At 46.6% G+C, this 22075-nt stretch overlaps 1 protein-coding gene across 8 annotated transcripts in view; it reads right to left on the bottom strand.

The window, feature by feature from the left end:
- The window catches only part of DLG5 (discs large MAGUK scaffold protein 5), a 134903-nt gene extending 114099 nt beyond the window's left edge, over positions 1-20804 (bottom strand). For all 8 annotated transcript variants that reach the window (XM_067025273.1, XM_059053112.2, XM_067025270.1 and 5 more), the window contains exon 1: positions 20460-20804. In XM_067025273.1, the coding sequence (XP_066881374.1) occupies positions 20460-20763 (304 nt within the window). In that variant the 5' untranslated portion in view covers positions 20764-20804. The remainder of the gene's footprint in view (positions 1-20459) is intronic.
- Between the last annotated feature and the right edge of the window lie 1271 nt (positions 20805-22075).

The following is a 22075-nucleotide window of genomic DNA, read 5'->3' as shown; positions in this document are numbered from 1 at the left end:
CAATTAAGTTTCTTCCCATGTGTTTGTTATCCCATCACTCACTATTGGCTGGACAGATTTTTCACCACAATTGGACAGCAGATTTACAGTGGTCAAAATGATATACAAGAATATTCGTTTCGGGGTCCCAGGTCATCTTAAGGAGTCTGACGGTTACCATCCAGACAAGTAACCTGAAGTAGACTCAGAAAGAGGCCTGAGAGCCACCTGGGAGAGACAGTCCATACCTAGAAAAACGCTGTGGGTAGAAAAAACACACTCTGGCTTGAGACGGCCAACAAGGCTGCAGCTCAGAGTCACAAGCGATTATCTCTGCTGGCTTCCCACACAGGCAGCTCCACAAATCCCACCTGCAGGCTGCATATCGGAAGGGGCTTATTTATGCATCAACAACTAATAATTCTCTTATGCAATGTAGGGGTAGGGCCAGTCAATGACAGTATTAAAAAAAAAAATAGAAGAGTTTCAAAAAAGGTAACCACTTCCCACCTGACCCCATCTGATGAGATTTCACTCTGCTCCTTCCCAATCACTGTCTTGCCTCGCAGAGTGTTTTTTTTTTTATTAGCTGCACTGTGGTCACTTGTCATTTTTTTTTTTTTTTTTTTGTAGTACGTGGGCCTCTCACTGTTGTGGCCTCTCCCGTTGCGGAGCACAGGCTCCGGATGCGCAGGCTCAGCGGCCATGGCTCACGGGCCCAGCCGCTCCGCGGCATGTGGGATCTTCCCGGACCGGGACTCGAACCCGTGTCCCCTGCATCGGCAGACGGATTCTCAACCACTGCGCCACCAGGGAAGCCCGGTCACTTGTCATTTTTGACAACAAGGTTCATCCTGAAAGGAAACCTACAAAGGTAAACAGAGGAAGCAGACAAAGACAAGAGTATCTGGTGGAAGCAGAGTTGCCATTGGCAGCAGCCTCTGGGTCCAGCTGTGACTCACCAACCTAGCTCAGCTCAGGCAAAGGAAGGTGAGGCTTTGGGTAGCTCTTCACCTCCCTCTTCATGGAGAGCATCTTAAAACAAAAGCATCCAAGCACACTGGTTTTCAAACCCTGTTCCACAGAACTCTGGACAACCCAAGGGAACTGTGGGGAGGCACCTCAGGGAGTCCATGGGGAAAAGGGGCAAGCTCCAGGCCTCCAAACCTGTTCACCACAGCACCTGTCTATCTTATATATCTGGCTTTCATGTAAGAGTCCAGTTAATGAAAAGAATCCCACAGCTTTAAAAAAAAAAAAAAAAAAAAAAAAGGCAAAAATAAAAATATTTAACTCATAAAGAACAGTTACATTTCACACGTTATTTCATTTAATTCTTCCCAACAGCCCTGTGAGAAAACTGAGGCTAAAGGGGTTTACGATCAGACTCCACGACCCATTCTGTAACGTAACCATCCCATGCTCACCCACCATCTATGTGGACTCTCGGGAAAGGGATGTCACCAACTACAACAGTCCACTCCATAGCTGGATGGCACAGACCATTAAAACAAGTTCTACCTTAAACAAAAGGCCCAGGGAAGGGGGGCTGCTGGGGATTCTAAAAGAGACTCAGAAAGCAGCATCAACTAAAGGCAACGTGTGGACCTTATGAAAATCCTGATTTAAACAAACCATCTATAAAGAGGCAGTTCTGCAACAAGGAAAACTGAGTATCAACTGGATATGAGATGACATTAAGAAATTATTAATATTATTGGCTGTTGGGATAGGGAGAGTGGGAGGGAGAGGCAAGAGGGAGGGGATATGGGGATATATGTATATGTATAGCTGATTCACTTTGTTATACAGCAAAAACTAACACAACATTGTAAAGCAATTATACTCCAATAAAGATGTTAAAAAAAAAAAAGATTGTTGGGTGTAAAAATGGTCTTCTGGTTATATTTTTTTTTCTAAAGGCCTTATCTCTTAGAGATACCTCCTCAAGTATTTATGGAGGAAGTGATAGGCTGTCTGGGATTTGTTTTAAAATATTACAGAAAATGGGACTTCCCTGGTGGCCCAGTGGTTAAGAATCTGCCTGCTATTAGCACGGACCCCAGAGACAGGTATGAGACGCTAAGGCCGCTGCTGCAGCCACCAAGAAGCCTGTGTGCGAGCACAGGTCACTGTCCCCACCTCCCCTCCCGGGAGCCTGTGCAGACCGCCACTGCCAGGGTCCCGTGATCCACGGACAACTTCCCCGGGAGAACGCATGGCGTGCCTTGGGCCGGTGCAGCATCACGCTGGACTCTGCCGCCGCAGGCTCGCCCCGCATCTGCGCCCCTCCCTCCCCCACCCCCCCGCCTGAGTGAGCCAGAGCCCCCAAATCAGCTGCTCCTTTGACCCCGTCCTGTCTGAGGGAAGGGCAGATGCCCTCAGGCGACCTACACGCAGAGGCGGGGCCAAATCCAAAGCTGAATCCCAGGAGCTGTGAGAACCAAGAAGAGAAAGGGAAATCTCTCCCAGCAGCCTCAGAAGCAGCGGATTAAAGCTCCACAAGACAACGAATCATCCCAAATTGAGGAGGTGGACTTTGAGAGCAAGTTATTTTTTTTTTCCCCCTTTTTCTCTTTTTGTGAGTGTGTATGTGTATGCTTCTGTGTGAGATTTTGTCTGTATAGCTTTGCTTTCACCATTTGTCCTAGGGTTCTGACGGTCCTGTTTTTTATATATATATGTATTTTTTACTTAAAAAATTTTTTCTTCTTAATAATTATATTTTTATTTTAATAACTTTATTTTATTTTATCCTACTTTATTTTCTTTCTTTCTTTCTTTCTTTCTTTCTTTCTTTCTTTCTTTCTTTCTTTCTTTCTTCCTTTCTTTCTTTCTTTCTATTTCTTTCTCCCTTTTATTCTGAGCTTTTCTTTCCATTTTTTTCTCCCTTTTATTCTGAGCTGTGTGGATGAAAGGCTCTTGGTGCTCCAGCCAGGCGTCAGGGCTGTGCCTCTGAGGTGGAAGAACCAACTTCAGGACACTGGTTCACAAGAGACCTCCCAGCTCCACGTAATATCAAACGGTAAAAATCTCCCAGAGATCTCCATCTCAACACCAAGACCCAGCTTCACTCAACGACCAGCAAGCTACAGTGCTGCACACCCTATGCCAAACAACTAGCAAGACAGGAACACAGCCCCATCCGTTAGCAGAGAGGCTGCCTAAAATCATAATAAGGCCACAGACACCCCAAAACACACAACCAGATGTGGACCTACCCACCAGAAAGACAAGATCCAGCCGCATCCACCAGAACACAGGCACTAGTCCCCCTCAACCAGGAAACCTACTCAACCCACTGAACCAACCTTAGCCACTGGGGACAGAAACCAAAAACAACAGGAACTACAAACCTGCACCCTGCGAAAAGGAGACCCCAAACACAGTAAGATAAGTGAAATGAAAAGACAGGAAAACACACAGCAGTTGAAGAAGCATGGTAAAAACCCACCAGACCTAACAAATGAAAAGGAAATAGGCAGTCTCCCTGAAAAAGAATTCAGAATAATGATAGTAATGACCCAAAATCTTGGAAATAGAATAGAGAAAATGCAAGAAACATTTAACAAGGACCTAGAAGAACTAAAGAGGAAGCAAGCAATGATAAACAACACAATAAATGAAATTAAAAATACTCTAGATGGGATCATAGCAGAATAACTGAGGCAGAAGAATGGGTAAGTGACCTGGAAGATAAAATAGTGGAAATAACTACTGCAGAGCACAATAAAGAAAAATGAATGAAAAGAACTGAGGACAGTCTCAGAGACCTCTGGGACAACATTAAATGCACCAACATTCGAATTATAGGAGTCCCAAAAGAAGAAGAGAAAAAGAAAGGGACTGAGAAAATATTTGAAGAGATTATAGTTGAAAACTTCCCTAATATGGGAAAGGAAATAGTTAATCAAGTCCAGGAAGCACAGAGAGTCCCATACAGGATAAATCCAAGGAGAAACACGCCAAGACACATATTAATCAAACTATCAAAAATTAAATACAAAGAAAACATATTAAATGCAGCAAGGGAAAAACAACACATAACACACAAGGGAATCCCCATAAGGTTAACAGCTGATCTTTAAGCAGAAACTCTGCAAGCCAGAAGGGAGTGGCAGGATATATTTAAAGTGATGAAGGAGAAAAACCTACAACCAAAATTACTGTACCCAGCAAGGATCTCATTCAGATTTGATGGAGAAATTAAAACCTTTACAGACAAGCAGAAGCCGAGAGAGTTCAGCACCACCAAACCAGCTTTACAACAAATGCTAAAGGAACTTCTCTAGGCAAGAAACACAAGAGAAGGAAAAGACCTACAAGAACAAACCCCAAACAATTAAGTAAATGGTAATAGGAACATACATATCGATAATTACCTTAAATGTAAGTGGATTAAATGCTCCCACCAAAAGACACAGACTGGCTGAATGGATACAAAAACAAGACCCGTATATATGCTGTCTACAAGAGACCCACTTCAGACCCAGGGACACATACAGACTGAAAGTGAGGGGATGGAAAAAGATATTCCATGCAAATGGAAATCAGAAGAAAGCTGGAGTAGCAATTCTCATATCAGACAAAATAGACTTTGAAATAAAGACTATTACAAGAAACAAAGAAGGACACTACAGAATGATCAAGGGATCGATCCATGAAGAAGACATAACAATTGTAAATATTTATGCACCCAACATAGGAGCACCTCAATACATAAGGCAAATACTAACAGCCATAAAAGGGGAAATTGACAGTAATACAATCATAATAGGGGACTTTAACACCCCACTTTCATTAATGGACAGATCATCCAAAATGAAAATAAATAAGGAACCACAAGTTTTAAATGATACATTAAACAAGATGGACTTAATTGATATTTATAGGACATTCCATTCCAAAACAAAAAAATACACGTTTTTCTCAAATGCTCACAGAACATTCTCCAGGATAGATCATATCTTGGGTCACAAATCTAGCCTTTGTAAATTTAAGAAAATTGAAATCGTATCAACTATCTTTTCTGACCACAACGCTATGAGACTAGATATCAATTACAGGAAAAGAGCTGTAAAAATTACAAACACATGGAGGCTAAACAATACACTACTTAATAACGAAGTGATCACTGAAGAAATCAAAGAGGAAGTCAAAAAATACCTAGAAACAAATGACAATGGAGACACGATGACCCAAAACCTATGGGATGCAGCAAAAGCAGTTCTAAGAGGAAAGTTTATAGCAATACAATCCTACCTTAAGAAATAGGAAACATTTCAAATAAACAACCTAACCTTGCACCTAAAGCAATTAGAGAAAGAAGAACAAAAAACCCCCAAAGTTAGCAGAAGGAAAGAAATCATAAAGATCAGATCAGAAATAAATGAAAAAGAAATGAAGGAAACGATACCAAAGATCAATAAAACTAAAAGCTGGTTCTTTGAGAAGATAAATAAAATTGATAAACCATTAGCCAGACTCATCAAGAATAAAGGGAGAAGACTCAAATGAATAGAATTAAAAATGAAAAAAGAGAAGTGGGGCTTCCCTGGTGGCACAGTGGTTGAGAGTCCACCTGCTGCTGCGGGGGACACGGGTTTGTGCCCTGGTCCGGGAAGATCCCACATGCCGCGGAGTGGCTGGGCCCCTGAGCCATGGCTGCTGAGCCTGAGCGTCCGGAGCCTGTGCTCCGCAGCGGAAGAGGCCCGTGTACCGCAAAACAAAACAAAACAAAACAAAACAAAACAAAACAAAAAGGAAAAGTAACAACTGACACTGAAGAAATACAAAAGATTGTGAGAGATTACTACGTGCAACTCTATGCCAATAAAATGGACAACCTGGAAGAAATGGACAAATTCTTAGAAATACACAACCTGCCAATACTGAACCAGGAAGAAATAGAAAATATGAACAGACCAATCACAAGCACTGAAATTGAAATGGTGATTAAAAATCTTCCAACAAACAAAAGCCCAGGACCAGATGGCTTCACAGGTGAATTCTATCAAACATTTAGAAAAGAGCTAACACCTATCCTTCTCAAACTCTTCCAAAATATAGCAGAGGGAGGAACACTCCCAAACTCATTCTACGAGGCCACCATCACCCTGATACCAAAACCAGACAAAGATGTCACAAAGAAAGAAAACTATAGGCCAATATCACTGATGAACATAGATGCAGAAATCCTCAACAAAATACCAGCAAACAGAATCCAACAGCACATAAAAAGGATCATACACCATGATCAAGTGGGGTTTATTCCAGGAATGCAAGGATTCTTCAATATATGCAAATCAATCAACGTGATACACCATATCAACAAACTGAAGGAGAAAAACTATATGATCATCTCAATAGATGCAGAGAAAGCTTTTGACAAAATTCAATACCCATTTATGATAAAAATCCTGCAGAATGTAGGCATAGAGGGAACTTTCCTCACCATAATAAAGGCCATATATGACGAACCCACAGCCAACATCGTCCTCAATGGTGAAAAACTGAAACCATTTCCACTAAGATCAGGAACAAGACAAGGGTGCCCACTCTCACCACTCTTATTCAACATAGTTTTGGAAGTTCTAGCCACAGCAATCAGAAAAGAAAAAGGAATCCAAATCAGAAAAGAAGTAAAGCTGTCACTGTGTGCAGATGACATGATACTTTACATAGAGAATCCTAAAGATGCTACCAGAAAACTATGAGAGCTAGTCAATGAATTTGGTAAAGTAGCAGGATACAAAATTAATGCACAGAAATCTCTGGCATTCTTATACACTAATGATGAAAAATCTGAGAGTGAAATTAAGAAAATACTCCCATTTACCACTGCAACAAAAAGAATAAAATATCTAGGAATAAACCTACCTAAGGAGACAAAAGACCTGTATGCAGAAAATTATAAGGCACTGATGAAAGAAATTAAAGACGATACAAATAGATGGAGAGATATACCATGTTCTTGGATTGGAAGAATCAACATTGTGAAAATGACTCTACTGACTAAAGCAATCTACAGATTCAATGAAATCCCTATCAAACTACCACTGGCATTTTTTACAGAACTAGAACCAAAAACATCACAGTTTGTATGGAAACACAAAAGACCCCGAATAGCCAAAGCAATCTTGAGAACGAAAAATGGAGCTGGAGGAATCAGGCTCCCTGACTTCAGACTATATTACAAAGCTATAGTAATCAAGACAGTATGGTACTGGCACAAAAACAGAAATATAGATCAATGGAACAGGATAGAAAGCCCAGAGATAAACCCACACACATATGGTCACCTTAACTTTGATAAAGGAGGCAAGAATATACAGTGGAGAAAAGACAGCCTCTTCAATAAGTGGTGCGGGGAAAACTGGACAGGTACATGTAAAAGTATGAAATTAGAACACTCCCTAACACCATACACAAAAATAAACTCAAATAAATAAATAAATAAATAAACTCAAAATGGCTTAAACACTTAAATGTAAGGCCAGACACTATAACACTCTTAGAGGAAAACATAGGCTGAACACTCTATGACATAAATCACAGAAAGATCCTTTTTGACCCACTTCCTAGAGAAATGGAAATACAAACAAAAATAAACAAATGGGACATAATGAAACTTAAAAGCTTTTGCACAGTAAAGGATACCATAAACAAGATCAAAAGACAACCCTCAGAATGGGAGAAAATATTTGCAAATGAAGCAACTGACAGAGGATTAATCTTCAAAATTTACAAGCAGCTCATGCAGCTCAATAACAAAAAAACAAACAACCCAATCCAAAAATGGGCAGAAGACCTAAATAGACATTTCTCCAAAGAAGATATACAGATTGCCAACAAACACATGAAAGAATGCTCAACATCATTAATCATTAGAGAAATGCAAATCAAAACTACAATGAGATATCATCTCACACCAATCAGAATGGCCATCATCAAAAAATATACAAACAATAAATGCTGGAGAGGGTGTGGAGAAAAGGGAACACTCTTGCACTGTTGGTGGGAATGTAAATTGATAGAGCCACTATGGAGAACAGTATGGAGATTCCTTACAAAACTACAAATAGAACTACCATACGACCCAGCAATCCCACTACTGGGCATATATCCTGAGAAAACCATAATTCAAAAAGAGTCATGCACCAAAATGTTCATTGCAGCTCTATTTACAATAGCCAGGACATGGAAGCAACTTAAATGTCCATCGACAGATGAATGGATAGAGAAGATGTGGCACATATATACAATGGAATATGACTCAGCCATAAAAAGAAACGAAATCGAGTTATTTGTACTGAGGTGGATGGACCTGGAGTCTGTCATACAGAATGAAGTAAGTCAGAAGGAGAAAAACAAATACCGGATGCTAACACATATATATGGAATCTAAGAAAAAAAAAATGTCATGAAGAGACTAGGGGTAGGACGGGATTAAAACATAGACCTACTAAAGCATGGACCTGAGGATATGGGGAGGGGGAAGGGTAAGCTGAGACGAAGAGAGAGAGTGGCATGGACATATATACCCTACCAAACGTAGGGTGGAGAGCTAGTGGGAAGCAGCCGCATGGCACAGAGAGATCAGCTAGGTGGTTTGTGACCACCTAGAGGGGTGGGATAGGGAGGGTGGGAGGGAGCGAGAGGCAAGAGGGAGGTGATGTGGGAACATATGTATATGTATGGCTGATTCACTTTGTTGTAAAGCAGAAACTAACACACCATTGTAAAGCAATTATACTCCAATATAGATGTTAAAAAAAAAGATTAAAAGTGGCAACTAATTAAGCTACTCTACTGGATAACTGCATTCAAAGGGACATGCTGAAAATTCAGTTAAAAATGCCAATCTGTACATAATCTCAAATTTTTTCTTTTTCATATATTCATCATGATTTTCCCACACTTCAATAAAAATTAGACTAAAAAAAAAAAAGAATCTGCCTGCTAACACAGGGGACACGGGTTCAAGCCGTGGTCTGGGAATATCCCACACGCCGCATAGCAACTAAGCCCGTGCAACACAACTACTGAGCCTGCGCTCTAGAGCCCGCGAGCCACAACTACTGAGCTTGAGTGCCACAACTACTGAAGCCCGTGAGCCTAGAGCCCGGGCTCCGCAACAAAAGAAGCCACCACAGTGAGAAGCACCGCAAGGTGCACTGCAACGAAGACTAGGTCCCACTTGCCGCAACTAGAGAAAGCTCGCGCAGCAACGAAGACCCAACGCAGCCAAAAATAAACAAATAATTTTTTTTTAAATTACAGAAAGCAGAAGTTATTAGGAGAGCTGGGTATTCATTATATTATCCTCTCCATCTCTGCATATGTTTGAAATTTTTATAACATATAGTATAAAATTAAGGCAGGGAGGAAGGGAGAAAGGTTCTTCCTTATCTTTTTTTCTTTTTAATAAATTTATTTATTTATTTTTGGCTGCTTAGGATCTTTGTTGCTGCGCACGGCTCTCTCTAGTTGCAGCGAGCGGGCGCTACTCTTGGTTGCGGTGCACGGGCTTCTCATTGCGGTGGCCTCTCCTGTTGCGGAGCACAGGCTCTAGGCACGCGGGCTTCAGTAGTTGTGGCTCGCGGGCTCTAGACCGCAGGCTCAGTAGTGGTGGTGCACGGGCTTAGTTGCTCCGCGGCATGTGGGAATTTCCCGGACCAGGGCTCGAACCCGTGTCCCCTGCAGTGGCAGGTGGATTCTTAACCACTGCACCACCAGGGAAGCCCTCTTCCTCATCTTGAGCTTAATTCTACCTCCAAGTATCTTCTACCAGTCATCTCTCTGGGGTCAGAAAGAATCAGGTCTCATCACCTGCCCATGTCCATCTGAAAACAAGCATCCAAGCCCCTCTAAGTCTCCTTTCCTTTAAAATAACTCTTCCCAAGGTTCTTTTGGAGCTGAACTCCTCATAGCTCATGGCAGTGCCCTCCTTAATGGCAGGCTCCAGGACCAGAACACTGTGAAAGCGTGTTCTGAGCAGCCCCAGGAATGTGGGCTTCCTGGTCCATGCACAATCTCGACTCCCCCTTGAGCATCTCTCTGCACCCTGTGACACCTCCTGATTCCAAGGACAAGAAGGGGACTGGCTCTCTACTCAAGGGCAGGCTCCCCCACAAGCAGAAGCAGCAGCAACAGCATGACCTTGCCTCACATAAATCACCTGTATCCTCACCAGAGCCCTAGGAGGAGAATATGAGCCGTTTTATAGATAACGAAAAAGAAAACCCAGAAAGGTTAAGTGCCTTGTTAAAGTCATACAGACTAAGATTAAAGAGCCAAGATTTAAACTTGTGGGGGGTCCCCAAGTGTGGGTTCATGACACTCAGCTCTCTCTCTGTGTCCTTACTCCTGGGCTCCAAACACACCAGTGATGCTCAGGCCACCCGGGTCATTCATCTGTTAACACCTATCTTCCCAGAAATAACATCACTCTCCAGGCCATCTTCCAGCTCTCCAGCCCAACAACTCCCCAGGGCTCAGAAAAGATCTGCCCAAGCGCTAACCTGTCCTGGACCCGCAGTCACCAAACCCCTGAACAAGTCTCTACACATCCTTCCAAGTTGCCCCTGGAAACCCCAACTATGGACCAAAGCCCAGCTCTAGAGAAGACTGCAAAAGGTTTAACCATCTCAAAGAATAACCATCATGAACAAGACTTCATTCTTGTTAAGCCACACTGGGGAAACTGAGGCCCAGAGAGGTCAAACATCTTGTGCAAGATCACATACCGAAAAAATCTACTGGTCCCAGAATCCACTACACATCTGAATTGTCAACATATCCAAAAAAATATACTAGCCCCAGAATCACATATGCCCATTTCAGCTGGTATCAGAATTCAAAAGAATGGGAACGTTTAACGTTTTGGTTCCCTGAATGAAAGAGCTGGGGGAAAATTCGAAAAACGATGGTATACATTGATGTTCCAGTTCCCTGCACTAATGCTGAAGTTTCCCAAGAGTGCACCTCTCAGAACACTGATGTTGCAAGATGCTCAGCGAAAAAGGGTTTTGTGGTTAAATCAGTTTGGGAAACGCTGCATAGTGAACCCACTCCAGTGAAGTCCCAAGCACACTGGCTTACTGGTGCTTCAAAGGCTCCCAGTAAAGGAGCCTGTGTGACCTGCTCAAACCAACACTGCTCAAGTGTACTTGACCAGAGAACCCTTTTACAAATAACACTATTGACAGCCCACCAAACTACTGTTTAGAAGATATTTCCTTGGGAAATGCTGATCTAGGTTTTTCTAAAGAAAATCTTGATAGCCAGTTAACCCTGGATTCAAGTCTATGTAACCAAACCAACCCTGAATGGGGTAAGGAGCAAGTGTCTACAATGCGGAAATAACTAGAATACTTCAAGGCCTTTGGGGTGGAGATATTAGTACTACTGCAAACACGAAGAAAATGTGTGAATACTCCCTGGCTGCCAGATACGAATGCTGCTGGGATTCTATGGTCAACAACTTCTGCCCTCAAAAGAGTCACAGATGACTACTGAAACTAAAATCTTTATTTCTGGTCCAAAGGAATTGTGCTAAGGCTTTCCAAAATGAGTCTGAGGGGGAAAATACACAATTTTTAGAAGCAAACAATAAAATGTTGAACTAGGACTCCAGCCAGGCCACTCATCCCTGAGTCAAGGTACTGTGGACAGTAGGGATTTCCTTAATTAAAACTCAAAGCAAACAGTATGGCAATTCCTCAAAAAATAAACACAGAATTACCACATGATCCATAATTCTACTCCTGGATATATAATCAAAAGAACTGAGAGTAGGGCCTCAAAGAGCTATTTCTGCACCAACGCTCATAGCAGTTTTATTCACAATAGCCAAGAGATGGAAGGAACCCAAAAGTACACTGGTGGATGAGTGGATAAACAAAATGTGGTACATACATACAATGGAATATTATTCAGCCTTAAAAAGGAAAGAAATCCTGTCACATGCTACAACATGGATAAAGCTTGAGGACATTACCCTAAGTGAAATAAGCCAGTCAGAAAAAGACAACTACTGTGGGATTGCCCTTATACAGGATATCTAAAGTAAACAAATTCATAGAAACAGAAAGTAGAATGGTGGTTCCCAGAGATAGGGGAGGGCCGAATGAGGAGTTATTGTTTAATGGATACAGAGTTTTGGTTTTGCAAGATGAAAAAGTTCTGGAGATCTCTTACACAACAATGTGACTATACTTAGCACTACTGTACACTTAAAATGGTTAAGATGGTGAATTTTATATTTTGTGTTCTTGACCACAATTAAAAATTTTTAAATGAAGGAAATTTTGACACATGCTATAACATGGATGAACCATAAAGACATTATGCCGAGTGACGACAAGCCAGTCACAAAATGACAAATACTGTATGACTCCATTTTTATATGTGATACCTAGAGCAGTCAAATTCACAGAGACACAAAGTAGAATGGTGGTTGCTAGGGGCTAGGGGGAGGGGAAAATGGAGAGTTATTGTTCAATTGGTAGAGTTTCAGATTTGAAAGATGAAAAAGTCCTAGAGGGACTTCCCTGGTGGTTCAGTGGTTAAGAATCCGCCTGCCGGGGGCTTCCCTGGTGGCGCAGTGGTTGAGAGTCCGCCTGCCGATGCAGGGGAGATGGGTTCGTGCCCCGGTCCAGGAGGATCCCACATGCCGTGGAGAGGCTGGGCCCGTGACCCATGGCCACTGAGCCTGCGCGTCTGGAGCCTGTGCTCCGCAGTGTGAGAGGCCACAGCAGTGAGAGACCCGCGTACAGCAAAAAAAAAAAAAAAAAAAAAAAAAGAATCCGCCTGCCAATGTAGGGGACACGGGTTCGATCCCTGGTCCGGGAAGATCTCACATGCCACAGAACAACTAAGCCCATGTGCGCCACAACTACTGAGCCTGAGCTCTAGAACCTGAGAGCCACAACTACTGAAGCCCACGCACTCTGGGGTCTGTGCTCCCCAACAGTAGAGGCCACCGCAATGAGAAGCCAACGCACCGCAACGAAGAGTAGCCCCTGCTCACTGCAACTAGAGAAAGCCCGAGCGCAGCCAACGAAGACCCAGAGTAGCCAAAAAAAGAAAAGAAAAGAAAAAGTTCTAGAGATGGATAGTAGGGCTGGTCGCACAACGAGGTGAATGTACTTAATACCACTGAACTGTACACTTAAAAATGAATAAAACAGTAATTTTAATGTTATGCATATTTTACCACAATTAAAAAAATAGGAAAAAAATGGTTCAAATGGTAAATGTTATGCTATGTATATTTTACCACAGTATTTAAAAAAAAAAAAAAGTACAAAGCAAATGGGTTATGACCTTTAGTGTGAAACGAACATCAAGGTCAACAGTCACCTCACAATTACCCACCAAGGGTTTAGAATTGGACGGCCAACATGGAACACTCCAAACATCTGTTTAATTTAAAATATTTCTGTAGCACTTTCGTGGAACACTGTCTCAAAAAGATCAATAGACACACACAATTCAGAGATATGCAATCTGCCCCAGGGAAAAGATGAAAAAAAATGCAATATCTCCCCAACTCAATCCTATCTAAAAGTCTTCTCTGCTGAACGTGTTCGGCATCCCTACTGCACAGACTGATAGGGAGTTCAGCCCTCTTGCTCCATGCCCACTATTTCTGTGGCTCACATCTTCCCAAGGTTACAGGAAATTAATAAAGAACCCCCTCAAAATGGCCTGCAGAATGTATAGGTGGTTGCAATGAGGTGGAACAAAAAAATTAAGACAAAATAACTCTCCTACATTGTTTACTTTTTCAGGAAATAGAAAGCCAGAGTACAAAAATCACTCAACACTAACACTAAATCAAAAAATAGTAATCAGGACTTCCCTGGTGGCGCAGTGGTTAAGAATCCGCCTACCAATGCAGGGGACACAGGTTTGAGCCCTGCTCTGGGAAGATCCCACATGCCGCGGAGCAACTAAACCTGTGCGCCACAACTACTAAGCCTGCACTCTAGAGCCCACGAGCCACAACTACTGAGCCCGCACGTCTAGAGCCCGTGCTCCACAACAAGAGAAGCCACCGCAATGAGAAGCCCGCGCACCACAACAAAGAGTAGCCCCCACTCGCTGCAACTAGAGAAAGCCCACACGTAGCAACAAAGACCCAATGCAGCCCGAAATAAATTAGTTAATTAATTTTTTTAAAATAGTAATCATGGTAGAGACCTGGAAGAAAGGTCTTAGAAATCTACTCCAACCCCATCACCAAGCTTCCTTGCACCTAAGGCCACCCTGCAAGTACTGAGAACACTACAGGACTGAGGAAGTCCTCAGTCAACACTGAACTTCTTCCAGCTTTACTTCTTCCAGCCTTCTACTTGGAAAAAAAATAAGCCCCAGGTAGTTAAGAGGGGCTCATCCAAGGTCAAGATGTTGTACAGTTAGGAGCAGATCCCCATCCAAAACTCCTTCGAGGGCGCCAAGCTGACTTTCAAATTCTAAGTGCAAAAAGTGAAGGACTCTCCAATCCTACACAGGCAGTGTGGTCGCTCCGCATGGCTCCTGGCAGCCAGTCCCACAATGCTGGTACCTGAGGGGTGACCTTGGAGACTTCAGACACCAATGTCACACCACCTGCTTCCATCACAGACATACTGTGGGTGGGGACATCCGTGTGTGCCTCTGGAACTCACCCTCGCCTTCCTGCACCCCCACAGTCTTCTGTCACTGTGAAGTCACCACTTAAGAATCTGCACTTATTTCTGAAGAGAATCTGGCCTTATGCAGGGACACACCACTCATTCGCCACACAGCTGACTAGTCATCCATCCAACAGAAATTTACTGCACGCCCATCGTGGGCCAGGCTCTATTCTAGGCATCGGGAATACAACAGCAAATTTGGCTCATGGAGATTACATTCTACTCTTGATGACCCACAGCCATAGTAAAAGCAACCCTGACATCTGTTCAGCCCAGTTTACCAGGAGCTCTCACATAACCCTCAGATCAGGAGAATCCCAGGCTTCTGGTCCTAAGGCTGGTTCCAGGCTGCATTACTCACCACACTAATAAATGCTCCTTTTTTCCTACCATGCATTGTCAAATAGCAGAGTGAAGTAGTTACTGTTTTAATTATTTTGTAGAGAGGGAGATAAGTTCAGAAAGGTTAACTGCCTTGCTCAGGGTCTAAAACCTAGTGAAATCTGACAGCCTCCAACCACCCCACTCCAGCAATGACCTCATCTGCTAATTGCATCATCACACAAAGATGAGACCACATCTTGGACATTCACCTGCTGCTTTACCTGCACAACATCCTTTCTGCTCTTCTTTTTTTGGAGAACCACTTCTCCCCATTCTAAAGAACCACATGGTACTGGTATGAGCTGCCAATCACCCTACCCTATTGGTTGGGTCCACTGCTGGGCCAATCTTAGTCCTCTAGCCCCAGCCACAGTGACTGGGTCTCACATGGACATGTGACCCTAGTCAGGCCAATCAGAATCCTTCCATTAGATTTTTCTGCCTGGTTTACTGGATACAGCTCCCTTTATTCTCTGGTCAGGGGCTGCAAAGATGACGCCAAGAGGGGCCTGAGGTCATGTTCCAGGCCCACGGGAAAAGCCCGTGGCATTCAGGATCAATCATCCAAAGGCCAGTTACTCCAATTCATCCCAAGGTTTTGGAATATTATACAATAAATTTCTCTTTTCTGCCTAATACAGTTTGAGCTAAGTTTCTGTCACCTGCAATAAGGGTGCCTGAACAAATACAGAGGGATAAATAAAATTTGCCTTTCTCTTAGAAACCTCTTTTCAACCATCACTTTCAAGTTCCTCCACTACTTCATCTCAACACAATTAACAGAACCAAAAGAAAAACCACAATGGTTGGAGCTTTTACTTATGACCACCCAGGACAGAGTGGATGAAGAAAAGGTGGCTGGTACCTGAAGAGAGCAGGGAGAGAACAAAAGGCCCAGGTAACCTCTAATGAATAATAGATAATCCACACCTGACAATCAGCAGCCAACTGCACTCATCCCACTGGAAACGCCTGGGGCTATTCTTTTTTAAAAATTCCTCCAGCTTTAACTTCTGACAAGTGTACAGTGCCTAAATTCCAGGTGGTGTATAAACCCCTTGCTCTACCTAACCATCATGGTCCTCCAGATTACCTCTGCATCTCCACCCACCCAGAGCCAATGCCCTGCTCACTCGGGCTGGTCTAATTTCTGCAACCTGAAAACACACTGCTCCTCTCATAGCTAGGAGTTTGTTCTTGCATCTCCCACCCAGAACATCCTCCTTTTCCGAGTAACCCTTCAACACCCAGCTCACGCCCCAGTCCCTCCCCGAAGCCTTCCTTGGCTTCTCCAGCAAACACCACTGTCTCCATCCTCTTAACTGTAGCGAAGCCAAGTCAGCCAGCTCTCCAGGAAACTAAGGAGGAGGCACGGAGGGGAGACAAGGAGAAATTCAGCTCTGAGCACACAGCAGAGAGTGCCACCAGCAGTCACCATGCTCTGCCACTTCTGCTGCACAAGAGAAGCCTGCTGTGAAAATGGTGTGGGGAGCCCTCAACACTTAGATGGTAATTAGAGCCACTAGGGGTGGATGAGAGTATTTGGGGAAAGCATGTAGTAGAGTTTTTTGTTTATTTTATTTATTTATTTATTTATTTTGGGGGGGGGTGCATTGGGTCTTTGTTCCTGCACAGGGACTTTCTCTAGTTGCGGCGAGCAGGGGCTACTCTTCATTGCAGTACACGGGCTTCTCATTGCGGTGGCTTCTCTTGTGGAGCACAGGCTCTAGGCACGTGGGCTCAGCAGTTGTGGCTTGCAGACTCTAGAGCACAGGCTCAGTAGTTGTGGCGCACAGGCTTAGTTGCTCCGAGGCATGTGGGATCTTCCCGGACCAGGCCTCGAACCCATGTCCCCTGCACTGGCAGGCGGATTCTTAACCAGTGTGCCACCAGAGAAGCCCCTGTAGTAGAGTTTTAAAAGGAGGAAAAAGCCTGTTTGTATTTGTATCACTCAACTGATCTGTCTCATACTGTCACTCTCCTGAGTGTCCCATTCCCCCAACTAGGCAGCAAGCTGCAGGCTGGAATTACATCCTATGCACCCTGGCCCCACGTGCACCAAGAACAGGAACAGGCACCTCAGTCCTCCCCAATCTCATTTTGCCTCCCAGTGTCTGAGACAGGCCATGCAGCACCCCCAGCCCCATCTCACAGATGAGGACGCTGAGGCTCAGCACCAGGAAGGGGCCCCTCACTCCAGGGGCAGGCGGTTGAGGAGCTTCAAGTGAGAAAACCCAGATGTTAGCAACTGAATCAAAGAGAAAAAACAAAGGACCTCATGGGTTCCGAGTGAACAAACAAGATCCTGGTACTACCATGGAAAAAACTCGAGAGACCTGAGCCAGTCAGAGGAGAACAGTCCTCTCCTCTCTCTACCACCAGCGGGGACAAAGGGGCTCACTCCTTCCCTACAGATTCATATATTGGGACAAGGAAAGGCTACAAAATTCCAGAGTTCCCTAATGCAGGAAATGGCCTAAAACTGTAATGGGAGGGCCTAACCAGGTAACAGGAAAAACCACCCCCAACATGGAATCAGGAGCACTGCACTTAGCCTGACTGCAGCTCCTTTCTGCCCTGCAACTCCTGGCCTGTCCTCAGACCTCACAAATGGGGGGAATGGAACCCAGTGTCACACAGAAAAGGCACTAGGTGCCACAGAACTAAGTGAGATATTAAAGTATGCAATAAGATAGAAAATGCTCAATAGCAACGTACAATCAATTCTGATAGAGAAGTCCTCCTGCCCCCAAAATAAAACAACTCTGTGTCTTCTTACTCACCTTCATACCCCAGGCCTGAGCACGGTGAGTTATAAATGTCTGGGGCTCTAACTGAGCATGAACAGAACAGATGAATTTGGTTTGCTTACCTGCCCCGTACCACCTAGGCCAGTTTCCTCCCAGTTCCAGGCCCCATGTGGGGAGCGGACAGACACCATCTGCCTGCAGCACAACAAACTCCCACAGCACACAAGTGCCAGCCATGGGATGGGCATTCTAGACCAGGGGCCCACATGAGATGTGTAATGCATAAAGGAGCCCCTAACTGGGTGACGGCAGCACCTCCGATGTAGAAACAGTGACAAAGGGGCCTCCCCTTGAGACTATGGATCCTTAGGAAGCCAACTGGTTCCTCTCTGGGGCTCCCACAAGATGCTTGCACTAAGGCTGACTTATAGGCAGAGGTGTGCACCTGTGTGCAGAGTGGAACCTGCTGGGAGAGCAAAGACCAGGACACAGGGCTAGGTTTCCCTGACTTTGGCTCCTCAGGGATGAAACGGGTGCTTCCATTCCTTCAACCTGAGTAGTCCTTTTAGTCACTGAGCTTTGTGCTATAAAAGGGGCTCCCTGGCTAACAGAAAAATGGCTGGCAACCACTGCATAGTAATTCATCCTTTAAAAGATCCCAACGCTCTGTGGTTTCCTTGCACACCATCTCACCCCTCATCCCCAGAAGCTCTACATAATATCTTGCCAGACCAAATGCTATCCTAATTTTTTCCTAAAGTATTAACTAAAATGAACTTAACTTCCCTTGCAAAGCTACACAGCTCTGCACTGTGGTAAAACTAGGGTTTGAAATCCTGCCCTTGAGGATAAAATCCAAACCCTATTTCATCCTTTCCTTAGATGTCAGGACCAGCTTCCAGAACTTCAGTTGTGAGGCCCCACCTTCTCTGCCTGGCATGGAAAAAGGAGGGACCTAATTAATGGCAATTCATCCATCTATTCCAGAGATTATAGCTAGCGCTGATTCAAACACATCCCAATGAAGACTTAAGTCTGCACTCTCAACTTCTGCACTTCCTTGATCAACCTCCTCCTTCAAACACAGAGAGCTAGGTAGACAAAAAGGCAACTAAGAAAAAACAAAAGTTACCCCGAAGAGATTTCCCTCTGACCTTATCCTCAAAGCCACATCTGACAGCTCTTCTTAGCATCATCCCAGGAGAGGACTGGGCTGCCCAGCAACTCAGACACAATCATAACTGGGCGACAGCGTAGGTTTGAGGAACAGAAATGCTGAAGAGTCAGAAACCCAAAGTGGATACAGAAGGGCCATCAATGAAATGATATGCTGTGTGGCCAGAAGTTTCGTCTCTCTGTATGCCAGTTGCCTTCACTACCAAAAAAAGGCGGCCAATATCCAATGGAGCTGTTACCAGGAACAGCTTATAAAATCATCTCCTTAATAAGTGAGGCTTTTAACAGCCAAATAAACACATTTCATCAGCCTGTGGCCGACAAGTTGTTAAAGGCAGTTCATCAGCCCTCTCTGTTCACTTCTGAAACACAGACAAGACATAGAAAAGCAGCACTTGTTGCTTCCTGGTTCCAAATGGGTTAAATAAAACAATGGGTCATAATTGAAAACTCCTGGTGCCCAATACTTTGAGCAATTTAACCACTCCAAGCTGGAGTTTTCTCTCTGGCAAAGTAGGAATAATAGCTCAGAGAGTGGTAAACAAACGTGATACAGCAGAGTCCCTGCCACAATAGTAGGTGCCTAATAAATGCTGGCTCTTCCTTCCTCAGTGCTATGCCTTCTTCCTCAGCTTCCTTGTCTAAAAGCCTGGCTTTCCACACTCCCCAACCAGGCCACACCAAGCCTACCACTTGCCACAAACTCCTAGCAGTACCCCCACCCCCACCCCCACCCCCCCACACACAAATACTCACAAATCCGTCACCACAAATCCATCACCACCACCCAAGGGAACCAGTCACCAGCCTTCCCTCCTCAGGCAGCTCGGCACCCTTCGGGAGGGAACTGAGCCCCAGCAGCTACTACCAGGATTTTCCCATGGTGCAATGCAACTTCCCCAACTTTTCCCGGCCCACAGTTTCCAAAGAAACCTAGCAGGCATTGTGCATAATCAACCACAAGCCTGGGCGAACAAACAGACTGAGCTCTGGGCAGTAGGGGAGCTGAGAAGATCAAAAAGTGAAAAGGCACCAGTGGTCCTGAAACGGGGTGCCAGGGACCAAAATTCAGAAGTACCGGCCCTGGCCCAGGTTCTGTTCTTCTAGACCTTATCACTGATTGAAGGCTAGCAGAGGCTCTCAAAGGATTGGTGGATGGTGAAGAATCTTAGAAAAGGGACTGACGGACATCCCCTCCGAGATCGCCCCGCGGCTGGACCTGGTGGTCTCGGGAGGACCCCGCTGCCGCGGTACCTGGAGGATCAAGGCCTGCAGTGCGGGGCATTGTTCACAGCAAGGGTGGGGGAGGAGGTGTGAAGTGGGGGTCCGCGCATCGGGCCCTCCCCAGGCAGGCTGAAGGAGGGAACGTTCTCCCCGCGGCAGGCGCCAGGTAGATGAATGGCCCTCGCGACTTCCCCCTCAGAGAACCGGAGAGAGAAGTCGTGGAAGGCGGGTCCGAGAGGCCGGGCGGGGGTCTCACACTCACCGGCGCCCTCGGCGGGCTGCGGCGGCCCGACGACGCCGTTCAGGTAGAGAATGGACAGCAGGTGAGGCTGCGTCTTCTCCAGCGCCGCCCGCAGGTCCTGGAAGTGGTCCCGCTCCTTGGCCAGGAGCAGCTTGAGCAGCAGCTCCGCCTTGGCGCCTCCCGCCTCCTCGTCCAGCTGCCGCCGCTCGCCGGGGCTCAGCGCTCCTGCGGCCTCGAGCAGCCCGAGCACCGCTTCCACCTCTGTCATGGCCTGGGCCAGGCTCTGCTGACACTGGGCGAGCAGCTCCCGGCGCTGGGGCTCCATGGTGGCGGCCGCCCCGCCCCGCCCCGCCGGACGGCTACCGGACTCCCGGAGGCCGGCGGGCGCGCAGGCGGGCGGGCGGGCAGGCGGGTGGCGACGAGCCCCGGGCGCCTCGGGGCGAGGAGCGGTGGCGGCAGCCCTAGAGCGCCGGGGCCCGCGAGGCCGCGGGGGCCATGGGCCGGGGCCTGGGCGGGCTGGGGGCCCGGGCGGCGAGCGGCGCTCAGCAGCGGCCGCCTCCCGGGCTCAGTAGCGCAGCCATGTTGGCTGCGGCGGCGGCGGGACTGGAAGAGGAGGAGGAGGAGGAGACGGAGGAGGAGAAGGAGGAGGCGGAGGTGGGGACGGCGGCCGGGGCGCGCCCCGAGGCCCGGCTCCAGCCGGGCATGCTCCCCCTCCCCTCCCCCTCAGCGCGCGCCGCTCCCCCGCCCGCCCCGCGAGAAAACTCTCCCCGAAACGCCAGCCCCGGCGCCGCCCCCCGAACACGATCACTACTCGGAAAGGAAAGTGGCCCGGCCGTCTTCGCCAGGCCCCCCGACGGCTCGGGAGCCGCCTCGCCCCGGCCCGGTCCGGTCCGTGCGCCCCGGCCCGGCTCCCTGGGGCCCCGCGGCCGCCGCCCGCTCCGCCTTGCCCGCGCCCCGGCGTCGCCGCCGCCGGTCTGTCCCTCCGCCCTCCTCTCCTCTCCTCTCTCTCCCCTCCCTTCCCCTGGCCGGCCTTTCAAGCGCCCCGGCGGCCGGCCCCGAGGGGATGGGCGAAGGGGAGGGGTCCCTACCTCCCCGCCCCGGGCCCGCCTCGGAGGCGGGGACATCGCGCGCGCTGACTCTCCGGGTCTCCGAGGCCCAGGCGCAACCGGCGGTGGGGGACGCAGAGTTAGGGGCCCCGCAGGAAGCAGCCCGCACCCCCAGCCCCCTCGGCCAGGCACACGGCCAGACCCCGAGCTATTGGAGACCCTCTCAAACAAAACCCTGCCCCGCCCCCATCCAGGGTCTTCTAATCTGAGAACTCCAAAATCAGGCCTGGAGACAATAGAGAGGACGTCCCCTAAAGTTCGCCATCTCTAAATTTAGACCTTCCCCAAATCTGAGATTTCCCCACTCCAAGGAGCTCTTATACAGAAAATGTCCCAGTATAATCCGGAGACTCTATTAATCAGGATCTTTCCCCTCACCCCCATTTTAGATGGGTTGGTCCCCAGAGTCTAAAGAGGCTTGGATGTTGGAGAGAGGGGGAGGGGATGTGTTACTGGAGGAGGAAGAGGGCAGTGAGGTCTGCAGTGGAGCCAGTTCATCTTTTTGGCAAGAGAAGTGCTCTCCTCCCTAGA

This window comes from Kogia breviceps, chromosome 2 (assembly GCF_026419965.1).
Source record: "Kogia breviceps isolate mKogBre1 chromosome 2, mKogBre1 haplotype 1, whole genome shotgun sequence".
Classification (NCBI taxonomy): Eukaryota; Metazoa; Chordata; class Mammalia; order Artiodactyla; family Physeteridae; genus Kogia; species Kogia breviceps.
This window is presented reverse-complemented; position numbering and strand designations above follow the sequence as displayed.